The 18,895-nt window shown below is 34.5% G+C and overlaps 3 protein-coding genes across 8 annotated transcripts in view; all 3 read right to left on the reverse strand.

The window, feature by feature from the left end:
- Positions 1–5,629, reverse strand: part of LOC144544764 (putative disease resistance protein RGA3) — a 35,513-nt gene extending 29,884 nt beyond the window's left edge. The window contains exon 1 of the mRNA XM_078293324.1: positions 5,604–5,629. The gene's annotated coding sequence lies outside the window, so the exon portion shown is untranslated. The remainder of the gene's footprint in view (positions 1–5,603) is intronic.
- The window catches only part of LOC144544913 (putative disease resistance protein RGA3), a 59,941-nt gene that overhangs the window by 30,284 nt on the left and 10,762 nt on the right, over positions 1–18,895 (reverse strand). The window lies entirely within an intron of this gene.
- LOC144544916 (disease resistance protein RPP13-like) lies at positions 1,573–12,272 on the reverse strand. 6 transcript variants are annotated; one of them, XM_078293467.1, is made up of 4 exons: positions 11,019–11,777; positions 10,045–10,821; positions 9,286–9,609; positions 1,573–2,571 (listed from the first exon to the last, which is right to left on the reverse strand). In XM_078293467.1, the coding sequence occupies exons 1-4, from the start codon at positions 11,639–11,641 to the stop codon at positions 1,740–1,742; spliced, it is 2,556 nt and encodes an 851-aa protein (XP_078149593.1). In that variant the 5' UTR covers positions 11,642–11,777; the 3' UTR covers positions 1,573–1,739. The 6 variants fall into 6 exon arrangements, with proteins under 6 accessions (XP_078149593.1, XP_078149596.1, XP_078149594.1 ...); XM_078293470.1 differs by lacking the exons at positions 9,286–9,609; positions 10,045–10,821; positions 11,019–11,777 and adding exons at positions 3,368–4,120; positions 4,398–5,031; positions 5,601–5,710 and having other exon boundaries at positions 1,573–2,910; XM_078293465.1 differs by lacking the exon at positions 1,573–2,571 and adding an exon at positions 12,159–12,272 and having other exon boundaries at positions 8,397–9,609; positions 11,019–11,653.

Genomic DNA, 18,895 nt, shown 5'->3' on the forward strand with positions numbered 1-18,895 from the left:
GGAGAAGAAAGGAGGCTGCTTCAAGATCCGTGCATATCCTATTTTAAAGGCCCTCCCGCAGATAATTTCCGCGCTTCCAGCCTTTAATTCGCGGCCGCCCATTGACTTCAGGATTCGTGCAGCGCATCTCTAATTTAATGGTCGGGGCGCGGATAATATGCGCGGGTGGGAATATTAAATCCGGAGCGCGGATTTTATCCGCGGGGGGGGGGGTATTTTTATAATTTTGGTGAAAACCTGGGCATTTTTATTTAATTTATTGATTAGATGGGTATTTAAAAAAAAATCGGCTCAAAAGAGATTTTGCGACATTTGCACATTTGTCCTGAAATTATTTTTTATTTATTTCATTCGTTAAATGAATTATACTAATATCTTCGTTTTAAACTGCTTGACAAATGACAATTCCATAATTATTAATTCTTTAAACACGTGTCCACAATAATACCTAAAGGTATACATTTAATTAGTACTATACATAGAGGTGAATATAGACTTTCAAATTTAAAGATAAAAAACAAATATAAAAGTCAATCAACTACAATTTTTCTACGGAAAATATCAATTTTAAAGTAGCATAAAATTTTACTATAAAATTTATAAAAAATCATACAAAAAACAAAAAAAATAAGAAAATAAAGTTGGATTACTCTCATTAGTTATGTTTTACTCTGCCTCTGACTATACATAAAAATATTTTCTTTTTATTTAAATTTTTTAATGAACGTTCATAAGTACAACAAAAACCAACACTTTCTAACTTATTTTGCATGAAAACAATAATATAGGGATAAGTTGATCATTACAAATAAAAACATATATATAATTTCTACTAAATCTTCTTTCTTAATTATATTTTGCCGAACTTTTAATCCTTCAGTCATTAAGAAGGGGCCGTAGTATTAGAAAGTTACAGGTCTTTGAAGGATATGTGAGGCCTGTTTCTCCACCCATACTACGCTTTATCTCATCTGGGCCCATTTTTCAGGGGCCTTCTACCTTTGTAAGTAGATACTAGGCCTTCTTCGTACTAAACTAAATTAAATAAATCAAACAATTTTAACTGTTGTGTCCATTATAAATTAATTCAGTTAAACCAAATAAAACTAACCATTACAATATCCTCATTTCAGCTTGCTGCTAGTTGAATCGCGCAAATGCGACAATAATGCTAATTTGTAGAAGAAAAAGGTGATAATAGTACAACTTCTGGTGTACATAAAGTTAATTTATTTAAGCGTCTACTTGTATTATATAAACAAAATGTATATATGATAATCATAGCTCTTCGTAAAAGAAGGTAGATAATGTTAGATCATATATATATATGTAATAGGGTTTAGGGTTCACTAAATGCTTTAATTCGATTGGTTCAGTATAATCCATTCTGAACAGTTCTAAACTGAACCAAATAAAAAAATCTGAACTAAATCAAAAAATGAACCGAATTGGTCCAATTAAACTGAAATACTGAACCATTTAGTCCAAACTTTTTTGGTTCAGTTTAAAACCAAATAAATTGAACCCAATGAACAGCCAAGCTCAAGGAATCAAATCTGCAAATTTCAAAAGTGTACAATTAACATAAGATAAAAAATAAAAATAAATAATAAAAAGAGAAAACGATGCATTTCATACAAGGAAGCATATTACAAATAATACATAGACCTTTCTCCCCGAACAAAAATTAAACAAAAAAGGTTAGTGCTCACTGATAGATATTACTAAAAAAATTAAAATTAACGACCGGTGCAGCAGTCAGGAGGCAGGTGAATCTCTATATGTTTACTTACTTCAATGTAAGCTAGTTTTGGCATGACCCCCTGTGCAACAGTCAATTCCTTCACTTGAGGACAAAATAGTTCCAAGTGTTGTAGCACTGGGAATCCTTCTGAACATATTATGGGACCCGAGTAAACATCACTAAATACATCAGATAAGCAAAGTTTCTTTAGGCTCTTCAACATTCCAAGTTCTGGCATTGGATCTTGCCCAAGTTCAGAATACACAAGTGACAATTTAATAAGGTGTGGTGGAAACAAGTTAGCTTGTAAGGTGACATTATAAGACCACTTTCCACCCAAGTGCAAGGATCGTAAATTCTCATAATTTGGGAGTGCTTTTGGGTAAACAATCTCCATTGGGAGATTACCAGAGTTGATCTTTAGCGAGACCAAAGAATGTAGTGTTTCAAGTAAATTGTTCATTAGAACCCAATCCTCAACCTCATAAACACCTAATTTACGCAAGTTGTTTAAAAGGGGCAACTTCCTAGCCCATGCTCTATGAGGCTTTACCCATTGTAGGGTCTGGAGATTGCTCACTGCATGTGTTGATATTGGCCCAATGAAATAGCCTTGACGACACCGTACATGCCTCAATGTAGCAATTCTCCATAAGGCATCAACATTAGCATCTCCATCATTAATGTATGCTATATTAAGGGTTTCAAGATGCTTCATACAATGAAAGGGTAATGAGGAGACTTGAATTCCACTGTTTCGAATTCCTAAGTATTTTAGGTGAATCAACTCATGTGATGATTTTAATATATATTCCGTACCAAGCCAACTAGTAAGACCCACACCCACAAGTTCTAGAACTTTAAGTAGCCTAAAATTAGAGCACTGTAAGCTCACATTATGCATTTCAAACACAAAAAGAAGCAAAGAACGTGTATTTGCACCTAAATAATTCATGAATCGCATATTCATGATGTCTTGGTTTTGAATCGATGCACGTCGGATTCTTCTGTTGGGTTTGTTGACATCTGATGTTGTTGCTTGAGAGAAAATGGTAACAAAATTTTCTTTCTCAGCTTCATGAATTGCTAAGTCACGAAGAAGATCATGTACTAGGAAGTACTTGATTGAACCATTCGTTGATCGGCTTAAAACTTGAATCATACTCCTAAATTAATTTTAGTTTATATGTCAGGAAATACTGAAAGAACTACAATGATAATAAAAGAAACACATGGATCGAGTGAAATGGAGTATGAGACAAACAGAAATAAGCTAAAGTTAGTCATTATTTTTCTCAAAAAATAATTAATACTAATTAATTAGTCACTATTAATACTAATTAATAAGCCTTACTAATTAATACTCTAAACTGCAATATTAGTCATTTTTTCTCAAAAAAAAAAAAACTACCTAACAATTTCATTAATTGTAAATTTGAATTTCAGTGCATCTTAATAAGTGACTAAATTAACTGCATCTGTCAATTTGAGAACTAATGAGTCTAGTTAAGATATATAAAACAAAATTGGAGTATATATCCGCTATCAAAATTTGTGATAAAAAAGTTTGCGATAATATTGTATAGATGTCTATTAAAATAAGGAGAAAAAAAATGATATAACCTTTTATAAAGTTCTTCAAGGAAGTCCTCTGCCACTATCTCTATTGTTGGCCTACCCTTGAGTGGTATAAACCCCTCTGCTATCCACATTTGGATCAAATGTTTTGCAGCAATCATATGGTCTTCAGGAAAAGAAGCAAGATATTGAAAGCATGGCTTGAGATAATGAGGCATATCTTCATAGCTCATTGCTAAGATTTGCATGCAGTCTCTGCCATCTAAGTGCCAATTCATTGTTTGCAACACCCTTTCCCATGCAGAGTAGGATTGTTCTTTAGTTGAAAGGATACCACCTAAAATTATCAAAGCCAGAGGTAAACCCTTACATTTCTTTGATAGTGTGTCTGCAAGCTCCAGAAGATCACTAGGGCATTCTTCACCGGGTTGTTGATAAGGGAGAGCCTTTCTAAGGAAGAGATCTAGGCTTTTCCTGTTATCTAAGAAGTTGAGCTCATATGGTGCCATTTTGGATTCGGCTGATTTTGCAACATCAATAGACCTGGTAGTCATCAGAACGCGACTCCCATTCTTGACATCAGGCAATACATCTTTAAGTTGATTCCACAAGTCAACCTCCCACACATCATCTAAAATAATCAGATATCTTTTACTACTTAAAAAACATTTGAGCTTGATGATTAAATCTTCCACATCATGGTTCTCCCATACACTGATCATTTTTCGCAACAGATCAACAAGACTGAATTGCTGTGAGATTGGCAACATTCTATGATATTCGAAATCTGCCCTGGCACTGGTGAGACAAGCAAAGAAGTTACACTATTAGATAGATTTTTAGCATGATTTTTTAACACTAGTCATCATTGCAACTTCAACATTATTGATTAATTGAGTTGTTAGGACAAACTAGTAAATCTTTAAAATCGTTGTAAATAATAGTACCAATTGATGGTTGCTATACATAGCAACTTAGACTAACATGTGTTCTTATTGTTGTTGTTATTATTGTTGTATTTGTTTTTCTCATTAACTAAAACATAAATAGTTGAAAAAGAAAATTCTGCACTTGCCTTTTGTATACCATATTTGCAAGGGTTGTCTTTCCGAGACCTCCGGGACCCACTACGGTTATCACGGCCCGTCTACATGTTTCGTCAGGATGCAACAACTTAAGAATATTCTTCTTGTCTGCCTCCAAGCCTACGACTTCAGTTTCGTCTACTTGTTGGTAAGTAGCTCTCCGAAGAGGCATGTTGATCATCTCTCCCTTGCTCTCGACTTGTAGGTCACTGATTCCATAGTTGACCCTACTCTTAAAAATCTCTTCGAGTTCATTTTGAATATTGTCGAGCTCAGTGCCAAGCTTGTGGAGGAAATACACCTCCAGGGGCTTCTTGTACAGCTTCTTGAGTTTTTGCAAAAAGCTGGAATCCTTATATCCAACTTTGAGAAAGAACGTGTCGGTTGCATCCTCGATGCGATAGGCCACATCACGGAGCTCACTCAGCCAGTTCTTTACTCTCTCATCTCCTTTGGATTTTGAGTCTGCATCTCTCAGACAACACTGGATTCGGGTTAGCTCACGCTGCACCCGTTCAACTTTCTTCTCAACCCCGCCCAAGACTTGTGCTTCCTTCTCTATGGCATCGGCAAGCTTGTTTAGCACAATCCTCACAGCCACCTCAGCCATTTATCTTTGGATCACTGTTTTCAAATGTGCATCAGTGTAATTAGAGGATATTACTATGCAGAGATGATCAAATTAAATACGCTAGCAGTCAGCTGGAAAGCAAACTGATGTATAGTTCAGTTATTACTAATTATATATATTTTTTGTGAAGTACTTGTTTAAATAGTTTATTAAGATTCATTCTCAGACAACACTGAAACACAAATATGGACCACTAGCTGTTCCCCACCACAGCAAAAATTGGCTCCCCTTTGGCCTATTCCGCTCCGACTTGGCCGAGTCAACTCGAATCGACCAATTTTCAAAGACGTGGTTAGGATACTAAGATTTATGTGATTAAAATCTACAGATGTAATCTCCCAACAGTCAATTAATCGATAATTAGAACTATTTAAGATAATTTACAACGATACAAAGTCAGATTGAACCAAAAGAGATCAGAGGCCCATGACGGATCCTAGTTCTTCTAACTCAATTAAGCAAAGACAGAACTATAAATCGTTATAATTTGTTAAGTAAATATAAATTAACCGAGAAATTAAATAGTTAGCAAGTTACATAGGAAAACAATTGAAGCACATACAACTGAGTTGCAGGAAGCAAGACCAAACCAAGCAGCTTGGCGTAGATACTTGATTTCAGTGGAACTGAAGAGAATATATGGCTTCTATTTTAAAAGAATAGGTATTGCGGTCCTGTGGAAAATGGAAATTACCTCCAAAAGAGAATATATGGCTATCAGGTGGTTGAGATATATTTCTAAAGTAATTAATAGTTGACCAGTTCTATCCAAAAGGAAAAATAATGGTGCACTCCTTTTCCTTGAAAGTCAAAAAGATGGAGATGACATGACTTGACTCATGAGTGTCACTGCACATGGGCCTAAAATTCCACGGGTCAAACCGCGTCGAGTCGACAATATCTTGAAGAAAAATGTGTGGTTCCAAAGAGATTTTGCGACATTTGCACATTGGTCCTGAAATTATTTTGTATTTATTTCATTTGTCAAATGAATTATACTAATATCTTCGTTTTAAACTACTTGATAAATGGAGATGACATGATTTGACTCATGACTGGACTGGGGCCTAAAATTCCACGGGGGCCGAAAATTTCAGTATGGGCCTATTGTAATCACAATAGGCCCATACTGAGTTCTATCTCATTTAGGCTCATTTTTCAGGGGTCTTCTACCTCTGCAAGTAGATACTAGACATTAATTTCTTGTACTCAACTAAATTAAATAAACCAAATAATTTTAACTATTTTGTCCATTATAAATTAATTCAGTTAAATCAAATAAAACTAACCATTACAATATCCTTATTTCACCTTGTTGCCAGTTGAATCGGCCGAATGCCACAGCAATGCTAATTCGTAAAAAAAAAAAGGGGTAGATAATATATAGTACAACGTCTTGTGTAACATAAAGATAATTTATTTATGATTTTACATGTATTATCTTAAACAAAAAGTATATGTTGATAATCAAATTTATTATATTCAGAACCAACCCTTTTCAGGAGCATTTCACCAAACAGTTGATGTGCATTTTGTTAAGCTCCCAAATCTACACATCAGACTGGAATCTATGCTTGACCATTTCTCGTTTCAACTCTTAACTCGTAACCCAAATCTTCAATTCTACAATAGTCGCCAATCAAGATATCTTCTCATCATCCAATTTTACCAGTTCATGACTAATCAATCACCTGTTATCTTGTTACATCTTGACCTCTCCTTATTTTTTGAGTGCTGATATTTTGAGAATATAAACAAATCAATTCTACTCCTCTCCCACGTTTTCAATTAAATTGAATTGAGCTTAAATTAAACATATTAAGGTAAAATGGCGAGTACAAGAAGTTTATTGAATCGAATTTAAAACGATTTAATGATATATGTTTATATCAACTGCCATTATCTTTTACAAAAGAAATGATAAATCTTGGGCTCTTTTGCTAAGCTATTATTGGGCCGTTATTGGGCTTTGTGGCCCATGACCTATCAGTTTCTAATGGAATTTGTGTTTTCTAGTTTATAAAATATTATTTTATCATTCTACCCTTACTCTTTCTTCCTTCATTCTTTCCGACCTCTACGTAACCTTATTATATTACCGTTCTACCCTTATTTTTCACAATTCTAAATTTCTATGCTAAGCAACAGCTTTGGATGATAGAGAACTTTTTTTAGCAAATTGAAAAAACTAGTTGTTTTATGCGACATAATTAAAATGTTTGGCAAGTATATATTCTCTATGATGTTAAATCACAAGATGCCTCGGATGATTGACAATATTAGAATTTGAGATGGGATTTAAAGAAAATATTTCACGAGAAGGGTTAAAATTTCTCATGTCTTTTATGTTTTATTGTGCTTCAAATTCTTTACCTCTGTTTTTTAAATCCAAACAATCGATTTGAACTGCTCAACATGTTATCCATATTAAAATGTGGTTGGAGACTAGATTTTATCTTTTTATTTGCAAAATTTTTACTTTTTTTTAGTTACCATAGCACGGTTTCTAGACTATTCAAAAAACAGTCGACGTAACATTCATTAAAATAAAGAATTTATATTTTTTATATTTAAGAATTTGAAAAGTTTGTTAATAGAATTAGTTGTTATTGGTGGAGAAGATAATTCAGGGACTTGACGTAGTATTCCTTTTCAACATCAGTGGAATTTCTATATGTATGTATTGAACCCTAAATTAAATATGAAGAATATTCTTGGAATTTAAAAAAAATAATTCCTTCAAATGAGCAATTTTTGTAAAAGTACGAAGAAGGGTTTCAGTTTTCAAGAATAAAAATAATGATAAAATTATAAAATTTAATTAAAGCATGAATTTTGATGAAAAGAACAAAGGAAAAGTCAAAGAGTAATATGAGAAATAAAAAAGAAAGGGCTGGAAACATTACTGTGTGAACAAAAATGGGGAAGTTTAGAGTTATTAAGGGGACACATTTGGGTGCTCCTTAGCCTTGTGACCTGACAAGTGGGGTCCACTGGACGGTCTAATAAAGGTAATTAAGGTAGGACCCTTTCTGACTGAAACCATGTCCATTTGTAAATTACGAGTCTGTCTGTAATTAATTTGACCAGTAAATTATTTTTGTATCCAGTAATTCGCGCGTAGATGTAGAATCAACAATAAATTATTTCAGTATTCTAGGCTCCCACCGTGCATATATATATATATATGATTAATTTAATTGATTATGTTTCATGATTAAGAACTATTATCTAAGGAGGGGGACGAGTTTATTAATTTCCTAGGGAGATTTCAAAAGTACAACATTATAATATAATAAAGAAATAAAAATAAAACAAGAAAATGAAGCATTTTTTTTAAGTAACCACATATCACAAATAATACTGTCACATATTACAAACAAAAGAGTGAAAGGAAAAGTTATGAGTAATTGAAATCTACGGTCACATGCTGTAGCTCAGGAGGCAGGTGAAGCTCTGTATATTTAGGTACTTTGAGGTATGTAAGTTTTGGCATGACCCCTTGTGCAACCGTTAATTTCTTCACTTTACTGCCACAAGTTAGTTCCAAGTATTGTAGCACAGGGAATCCTTCTGAACAAATTATTGTTGGACCCGAGTACGAGTCACTGAACACATACCTTATGACAAGTTTCTTTAGGCTCTTCAACTTTCCAAGTTCTGACATTGGATTTTGCTCAAATTTAGAATTCCTAAGGGTCAATTTAATGAGTTGTGGTGGAAATAAGCTTGCCTGTAAGGTGACATTAGAGGACCAATGTCCCCTCAAGTACAAGGATTGCAAACTCTCATAATTTGGTAGTGCTTTTGGGTAAGCAATCTCCACTGGGATATTATAAGAGTTGATTTTTAGTGACACCAAAGAATGTAGTGTTTTAAGTAAATTGGTCATTGTAACCCAATCCTCAACATGACGAACACCTAATTTACGCAAGTTGTTTAAAAGGGGCAACTTCCTAGCCCATGATTTCCGAGGCTTTACCCATTGCATTGTCTTGAGATTGCTTACTGTAGATGTTGATATTGGTCCCATGATGGGATCATCACACCGTACATGTCTCAATGTACTAATTCTCCATAAGGCATCAACATTACATTCTTTGCTAAAATCACCTTGCACATTCAGGGTTTCGAGATTCTTCATATGATGGAAGGATAATGAGGAGACGTCAATTCTGCCCTCTCGAATTCCCAAGTATTTTAGGTGAATCAACTCATGTGATGATTTTAATAGAATATTTAGAAACCTATCAACACCCACACATTCTAGAACTTTAAGTAGCCTAAATTTTGAGCACTGTAAGCTCACACGACCTTTATTAAAAACAAATAAGGAACGAATACTTGCCCCAAAATATTTCATGAATTGTGTATTGATCTGTTGGTTTTGAATCGATGCACGTCGGATTCTTCTGTTGGGCATTTTGACTTCTGATGCTGATGCTTGTGAGAAGATCGTACCAAAGTTTTCTTGCTCAGCTTCATGAATTGCCAAGTCACGGAGAAGATCATGTACTTGAAAGTATTTGATCATACCATTCATGGATCGGCTTGATACTTGAATCATACTCCTGAATTAATTTTGGATTATAAAAAATTTAGAAAATACTGAAAGAATTATAGTGGTAATAAAAGTTCCAAAATCGATAGATAAAGTTAAATTAGTTCCTTATTAAGATGAAACAAAATTAAAATATAAAATTTATGAAATTTGTATGTCCTTATTTTTTTGGAAAATAATGCATATTGTAGTATAGAGTATTAGTAAGGCCTTGTAGCTTATTTTTGTTCGTCTTATACTCCATTTCACTCGATCTTATTGTTTGTTTCTAGATACAATTTTTATGGAAAATTTCTACTTCGTCTACTCTATTAAAAAAAGAAAAATTTGGAGCAAATATCCAGTGTAACATAAGTGTGTTATATAAAGTAGTTATTTTGTGACAAAAAAGTTTGCAATAATTTTTATAGAGACCTAATAAATATAACAAAATAAATGATATAACCTTTTAGAAAGTTCTTCAAGGCAGTCCTCAGCCATTATCTCTATTGTTGGCCTACCCTCGAGTGGTATGAACCCCTCTGCTGCCCATATTCTGATTAGACATTTTGCAGAAATGACATGGTCTTCAGGAAAGAAAGCAACATATTTGAAGCACGCCTTGAGATAATAAGGCATATCTTCATAGCTCATTGCTAAGATTAGCATGCAGTCCTTGCCGTCTGTGTGCCAATTCATGGTTTGCAACACCCTTTCCCAAGCAACGGTGGATGGTTCTTTAGTTGAAAGAATACCACCCAATACTACCAAAGCCAAAGGTAACCCTTTACATTTATTTACTAGTTTGGCTGCAGGCTTAAGGAGATCGGTAGGGCATTTTGTACCAGGTTCTTGATAAGGGAAAGCCTTTTTGAGAAAAAGATCTAGGCTTTCTCCATCATCTAAGATGTGGAGTTCATGTGGTGCCATCTGGGGGTCAGATGATCTAGCAACTTCAATATTCCGGCTAGTCATCAGAACACGACTACTGTTCTTGTCATCAAGTAATGCATCTTTTATTTGATTCCACAGATCATCATTCCACACATCATCTAGAATAATCAGATACCTTCTGTTACTTAAGAACTCTTTGACCTTGTTGATTAAATCTCCCAGATCATCTTTTATTTGGTTGTCTGGTACAGAATGTTTATCCTCTTTGATCATCTTTCTCAAGATATCAGTTAGAATGTATTGCCGAGAGATTGACAGCATTACATGATAGTCGAATCTTTCCTTGGCACTGGTTGGACAAGCAAACAAGATATATTATTAGATTGATTTGTAGCACTATTTTTGAACAATAATGAGCGCTGGAATTATGTATTACTAAAATGTCAGCAATTATTAAAAAGTTGAGAAGCAATGACCAAATATTAATTCTTCAAAATAATTATTTATAGCAGTAAAACAAAATTGAAAAGAAAATTCGACACTTACCTTCTGTATACCATATGTGCAAGGGTAGTCTTTCCTACACCGCCAGGACCCACGATGGTTATGACTGCTCGCCTTGATATTTGATCAGCATCCAACAGCTTGAGAATATTGTTCTTGTCAGCCTGCATGCCCACAACTTCACTTTCATCGACTTCTTGATAAGTAGCTCTCCGATTAGTCATTACGACACCAACCTCTCCCTCGCTCTTCTCTTTCAGGTCACTAATACCATAGGTAACCTTGCTCTTAGAGATCTCGTTGAGTACATTTAGAATGTCATCGAGCTCGGTGCCAAGCTTGTGGAGGAAATACACCTCCCATGGCTTGTTGCATAGTCTCTTGAGTTTTTGCGAAAAGGTGGCATCTGTATATCCAACTTTACAAAAGAAGGTGTCGGTTGTGTCCTCGATGCGATAGGCCACATCACGGAGTTCATTCAGCCAGTTTTGCACTCTTGCATCTCCTTTTCGTTTCGAGTCTGCATCTTGCAGGCAGCACTGGATTCGGTTTAGCTCACGATTCACCCGTTCGACTTTTTTTCCAACCCCACCCAAGAATTGTGCTTCATTCACTATGACATCGGCAAGCTTGTTTAGCACAATTCTCACAGCCACCTCAGCCATTTGTCTCGCTCACTGTTTTGAAATATGCATCAGTGTAATTAGAGGATATTATTAGGCAAAGATGATCTAATTAAATAGGCTAGCAGGCAGCTGGAAAGCAAACTGATGTTTACTTCAGTTATTAATAATATTACTAGGCAGAGATGATCAAATTAAATAGGCTATAGCCCCTCTGGCCTATTCCGCTCTGACTCGGCCGATTTTCCAAGACATGGTTAGGATACTATGATTTATGTGATTAAATCCTACAGATCTAATCTCCGAACAGTCAATTAATCGATAATTATAACTATTTAAGATAATTTACAACGATCCAAAGTCAATTTGAACCAAAAGAGATCAGAGGCCCATGACGGATCCTAGTTCTTCTAACTCAATTAAGCAAAGACAGAACTTTAAATCGATAGAATTTGTTAAGTAAATATAAATTAACCGACAAAATAAATAAAAGCAAGTTACATAGGAAAACAATTGAACACTTGTCAGCTGCTGACAAGATTTCAAAAAAAAGGAAAACAATTGAGTTGCAGGAAGCAAGACCAAACCAAGCAGCTTGGCTTAGATACTTGATTTCAGAGGAACTGAAGAGAATGGCTTCTACTTGATTTTAAAAGAATAGGTATTGCGGTCCTGTGGAAATTACCTCCAAAAGAGAATTTATGGGGTGCTATCAGGTGCTTGAGATATTTCTAAAGTAATTAATAGTGGACCAGTTATATCCAAAAAGGAAAAATAATGGTGCACCCCTTATACTTGAAAGTCAAAAAGACGGAGACATGATTTGACTCATGAGTAACACTGCACATGGGCCCAAAATTCCACGGGGGCTCACAATTAAGGGTTCAGGTTTGGTCCGAAGTCATTTGGACGGGATTCCTATCCAAAGCCTTCCTAGGCCGCAGGATCATATCTGATTCAAATTGGTTGAATTAATGCTAACAGCGTTAGCTTTTCTCCCCGTTAAACCAAAGAAAAGGAAATGACTCCTTCCCCACTCTCTCTCTTCTAATTTGGAATCAAATCCCTAGCACAGCTCCAATGAAGAAACATGCCAATTTAATCTTTCTCTAAAGTTTTTTCTTGTGTCGTTAATTATTGATGCTTAACATATTTCTTTCAGCATATGGTGAATTTAATTTTTTATTTTGTCTACCAAATAATTTTTGCTCTGTGCAAATGTTTCTTCAACATCAATTTGTAGTTACAAATTCTCATAACACCTTTTTATTTTTCACAAATTTTCATAACACTCTTTTATTAATTTACTATTAAAATTTCAAAAGTATTGTTAGATTTACTGGTAATTAGTACCAGCGTGTGTAACGGTAAAATTATGGTAAAATTATGGATGGTCAAGCAGGACCTTTATGGAAGATAGTACAAACACCAATCAACAGAGATTTTCCATGTGCAATTGGAGAATCCAGCATGATAAGTCGAACGTACTTCCAACCAGGAGAGGAGTATCTGAACTAAGTCATAAACAGTTTAGATAGCTCTATAGAATATTTTACATTTCAATAGGTACATGTGCAGGGAGAGAAGGGAGCGAGAAGGGAAATTAGCCCGGTGGTAATGACTTAACAACACAAGAAAAAACTTTACAAAAAGATTAAATTGGGAACGAGAAGGGAGAGAAGAATGTTCTTTCATTAGAATTGTGCTAGGGATTTGATTCCAAATTAGAAGAGAGAGAGAGGGGAAGGAGTCATTTCCTTTTTTTTGGTTTAACGGGGAGAAAAGCTAACGTTGTTAACATTAATTCAACCAATTTGAATCAGATATAATCGTGCGGCCTAGGAAGGCTTTGGATAGGAATCATGTCCAAATAACTTCGGACCAAACCTGAACCCCGCAATTAACTCAAACCGCGTCCTCCTTTTCACATTGGTCCTGAAACTATTTTGTCTTTATTGCATTTGTCAAATGAATTAGACTAATATCTTTGTTTTAAACTACTTGACAAATGACAATTCTATAATTATTAATTCTTTAAACATGTGTCCCCAATAATACCTAAAGATATACATTTAATTAGTATTGCACATAGAGGTGGAGCCAAACTTTTAAACTATAGTGAACAAACATATATAAAGTCAATCAACTTCAATTTTTCTATGGATAATAAATATCAATTTTAAAGTATCATAAAAATTTTCTATAAAATATAAAGAAAATCATACATAAAAACAAAAAAAAAGAAAAAGAAAATGAAGATCAATTGACCCTCATTCTTTCTCTTTTACTCCGCCTCTAACTATACATAAAAATATTTTCTTTTTATTTAAATTTGAAAACAGAGGTTCATAAATACATCAAAAACCGACACTTTATAACTTATTTTGGTAAATTTGTAAGAAAACAATAATATAGAGATAAATTGTTCTTACTAATAAAAATATATATTCAATTTCCGTTAAATCTGCTTTCTTAATTCTACTATTTTGTCCAACATATATTTCTTACTTTCAAGTTTCAATCCTTCAGTTCTTAAGAAGACTGGCCAATCTGGGCCGTAGTATTAGCAAGAAGTGCAAGAAAGTTGTAGGTCTTTGAAGGATATGTCAGACTCATACTAGGCCCATTTTCCAGGGGCCTTCTACCTCTGCTAGTAGATACTAGACATTAATTCTTCATACTCAAATCATAATTAAATAAACCAAACAATTTTAACTGTTTTGGCAATTATAAATTAACCAAATAAAACTAACCATTACAATATCCTTATTTCATCTTGCTGCCAGTTGAATCACCCGAATGCCACAACATTGCTAATTCGTAAATAAATAAATTAAAAAAAGAAGTATATAATATATAGTACAACGTCTTGTGTAACATAAAGATAATTTATTTAAGATTCTACATGTGTTATCTTAAACGAAATGTATATGTTGATAATCATAATCACAAGCTCTTAGAAAAAAACAAAGGTAGATAATATTACAATGATTAATTCAGCTCTTAGTTAATATATTGATAATCATAAGATATATATCCTCCATTCGAGTTTTGATCATGCGACCTCTTACACAAAAATTATTCTCTTAATCACTAGATCAAATATTAGCTATCAATTATGTGCTCTTTTTCAGTTATCTATTCCTATATGGTAATAATATGTAACAACCAAATCAAACATATTCACAACCGTAGGTAATACCAAATAATTTGTTCCTTGATATTAAGCTCATATATAAAAGACCACAAGCTTCCATAAAAAATGTATCAGAATTTACTGTTCTTATCACACCAACTGATCTCTGCAGAAAGGAAAATAAATAAATAAGTACAATTAGCATTTCTGATTTCTCTTGCAACCAAACGCTGCCAGATGGCCTATAGTGTAATCATTGTTCCCACATGGAAGAATGCAAATCGGAACCTAGATTAAAGAAATTACAAGTGAATTCAGATGGAATTTCTATGTTGAAGAAAGAAATTAAAATGACATTCTCAATATCCTGTGTTAAAAAATAAATTGATAATTACATTAATATTGTTCAAAAGAAAAGGTAATTAATGATTCAAATTTTGTGCTACACAGTAGGGAAAATTAATTCCCCATCTGAAAGGAAATAAAATTGAACTCTGTTTTGACAAAATTCATGTAATTAGTAACCAAACATTGGCATCCTTTCCAAAGTGATTGAACGCTACTGTAATTTGCATGATTTTGTCATCCTACTATTTGCACATAATTAGCAACTATTATATATGAATATTAGGTGCAATAATAAGCACATTCATTGTCTTAAAACAGCAAATTTATTGTATTCAGAATCAGGATATTGAATGAAATTACTTAATGTGAGTCGAAATCACCGTATTAGGATTTTAGGAACCAACCCTTTTCAGGAGCATTTCACCAAACAGTTGATGTGCATTTATTAAGCTCCCAAATCTACACATCAGACTGGATTCCATGCTTGACCATTGCTCGTTTCAACTCTTAACTCGTAACCCAAATCTTCAATTCTACAATAGTCGCCAATCAAGATATTGAAACTAACAATAGTGGGTCTCAACTCTCAACCTCTAGTTTGTAATTTCATCGAACAGCTGAAGGGCATGCTTAATGTTGTTGCCATTATTTTTATTTTTTTTTGCGGAACAACTGAAACGTTTTTTTTTCATTAATGGGTCTGAACTCTTAACCCGATCCAAAATAGCTAAATATTTGAATGTGTTCTTGCTTGCTCTCATCTTCTCATCATCCAAATTGTACCAATTCATAAATATATTATCACATGTTATCTTGTTATCCGTTGCACACCTCTGTAGGCTGTACATGGGTGTTTGTAATTTAACTATAAAGTGTTTATACCTATATAAACAATCGGTGCTTATACTTATAATAACTTCAATTTTTGGTATTAAAAAAAATTAAGGTGTTCACATTAGAACAAAACAAGTGTGTGCCGGAGAAAACCCTGGCACTTGTTCAACCAATAAAAACACACAGTCTCATACAACTCCATCTTTTTTTTTTTGATAAAAGGCTTATAGCCCGTTTCATTTCAGAAACCCAGTTTGCAATACAACTCCATCTGAACAGAGAAAGGCAGGTTTTAATTAAGGAAGGCCTACATTCGGGTTACAGGGTCTGGGTTGATGGATCCTATGACCCAACAAATGTGGGAGGTGCAGCCTATTTAATGGAGCTTGATGAGGAGCTTGTGAGGTATGAGACAAATTGTTTTCAGAGAGCAATTTCGCCTTTCCACATGGAAGTCACAGCACTCTTGATGGCGGTTAAACAAGCAACAATCATGCAGGTTGGGGAATGTCAGTTCTTTACTGACTCAAAGATTCTGGTAGACACCTTGGATCCAGCTAGGAAAATGCTACCACTTCAAGCGGCTGATTGGAGATCATATACTCAGCTATTACAGATTGCTCTGATTCTCAAGACGAACCCACTATATCGCTGCATTCATGTAAAAAGGGAAGAGAATGCAAAGGCCCATCTCCTAGCTAATTGGGCACGAAAGGAACAAGCTCGCTATGTTGGCTTCACCTTTCCGACCTTCTCTCAGTTGCAGTAGATAATGAAAATACAGAGCTAGTGCAGGGTAGTTATCTCTCTCAAAACAGATACAAATGTTGTAATCAAACCCCTGCCAAGATAGGGCTTGTAATGCTACTTGTCTGATAATAAAGTGCCTACGGGCTTCAAACCAAAAAAAAAATTTGGTGTTCAGAGTGTCAGCTTGAAATATATTGATCAACTATTTAGATTTAAGAACTTAATGATTGTTGTTAAATTCTGAAACTGCTGAAGTTAACAATTATTCCAATAGGTTTTATACTTGCATAACTAGACGTATTTTCTAATTACTCGTAAATATCTAAATGTTCATATCTCAAGCATCCATACTAGAACTCAACTTTTACAAGAGAAAAAGGTACCAAAATTGTCAATAGAGCTCAGCTTTTACAAGATAAATGATCTATTTTTACTCGGGCCTTTTTGCTTCCAGACCATTATTGGGCTGTTATTGGGCTTTTCACCTATCAGTTTCTATTCTAATGAAACGTGTTTTTTCGCTATAAATATAAAGAAAACGTTGGGACAAATTATACATTCTTAATTGGACTCTTTGCTTAGACACTATTATTGGGCCGTTATTGGGCATTTGGCCCATGTACTGAAGACCAAATACCTGCGATAACAGAATATTTGAAATTAGATCTGGATCGTCAAATCTGATGCATCCCTTTCAAATTCGTGTAAAATCAGATCGGACAGTTCATATATTAACACAGAATTTCTGTTACCTCAGGTGATATGAATGTCATATCGTCTTACTTTCAGTTCATAAAATATGATTACCGTTTTACCCTTGTCCTTTCTTCGTCTATTGCACACCAAGTGTTCGACAGATTGCTCCAGAGAAAGAAAAAGAGAAATGCAATCCCTTGTAAGACTACTAAACACCCGAACAAGAATCAACACAGCAATGAATGGAGGAGCATCTTTTCTCGCTTCATGCACCACTCTTCCATCCTCACTGTTGCAATCGAATCCTCAATGGGACAGCAGTATCCAACACTTCTGTTACCCGTATCCTCACTGTTAGTGACTACTGACAACTTTCTGAATAAATCGAAGGGAGAGGTGATTTTCAGATACACCTAGATTGCGCAATGCCACATTGTTACCCCCTCATGATGCAACCAATTTGGATCGTGGATTTGGGATTGCAAACAAGAATTTTTCTATTTCTGGGGCCTTTGAGCACGGTTATTTGGAGAATAAAGAATCGGTGGTACCGAGGAGGGAGACAAAACTATTTTGAAATTTTTGGAGCGATTGACCATAGACTAGAAATATTGAATGTTCTTTTCAAATGAAACTTAAAAATTGATTTAATCGAATCTCATATTGTATTTGTTTATTTTTTTTCTTAAGACCAATCTTTAAAAAAAAAAATGTTTATTTCTTTATTTATTTGTTTATAAGAGATGGAATGGGTGATAAGAGAGAAAACCTTACAAGGTAACAGACATGACAACTCTTACCTGCTGGAATTTACCAGTAAATGCCACGGCTTTGCTCGTGCTGAGAAACTCTTCGGAACTGTTCCGAAATCGTACCAGAATGAGGTACTCTACAACCAATTTGTCATATCTTGTTTGGATAATCACGATATCAATCTTTCTTATATATACATGAAGAAAATGCGAAAAATGTCATTACCTATATCTCATTCTGTATATCATAGTTTAGTAAGTCTACATTTGGCACCTAGTCGTAGAGAGAATATACCGGATATAATTACACAGATGAAATCCGATCTTGTTATACCTGGCATCTCCACTTTTAATACTATTCTTGATATACTTGCTACCGACTATGATATACACGAGTTGTCCAAGGTGTTCGATGAAATGCTAAGTGCCGAGGTAGAATTAACCGAATGAGGCAACCTATGCATTTAGCGAAAGCCTATGTCATGGCCCGGCTTTAAACTGTTGCAGAAAGTTACGTTGAGGCAATAGAAAGGGTAAAAACGAGAAATAATTTGGGTTGGTTGGATGTTCTTATAATGTTATATGGTTTTCTTAACAAGGCTAAATAATTAGATCGAACTTGGAAGTCGGTACAGCAGTTGCCTCATGTGGTACCAAAGAGTTAAGATCGAGGCATTTGGAAAAGTCAGGTCGGTCTCTAATGCAGACGTAATTTGGGCCAAATTGAGAAGGTATAAAAAGATAGATCAAACGAACGAGTTGAATTCAATCTTGTCGGTT

The sequence above is a fragment of the Carex rostrata genome, chromosome 27 (assembly GCF_964058835.1).
Source record: "Carex rostrata chromosome 27, lpCarRost1.2, whole genome shotgun sequence".
In the NCBI taxonomy this organism is placed as follows: domain Eukaryota; kingdom Viridiplantae; phylum Streptophyta; class Magnoliopsida; order Poales; family Cyperaceae; genus Carex; species Carex rostrata.

What these genes read in the sequence shown, in the direction of transcription:
- LOC144544916 (XM_078293465.1), bottom strand. Translation starts at nt 11,641, where the DNA reads ATGGCTGAGGTGGCTGTGAGAATTGTGCTAAACAAGCTTGCCGATGTC. An exon ending in GCACATATGGTATACAGAAG is followed by an intron (nt 10,822 to 11,018) that starts GTAAGTGTCGAA and finishes TTGTCCAACCAG; the next exon opens with TGCCAAGGAAAGATTCGACT. An exon ending in CTTGAAGAACTTTCTAAAAG is followed by an intron (nt 9,610 to 10,044) that starts GTTATATCATTT and finishes AAATTAATTCAG; the next exon opens with GAGTATGATTCAAGTATCAA.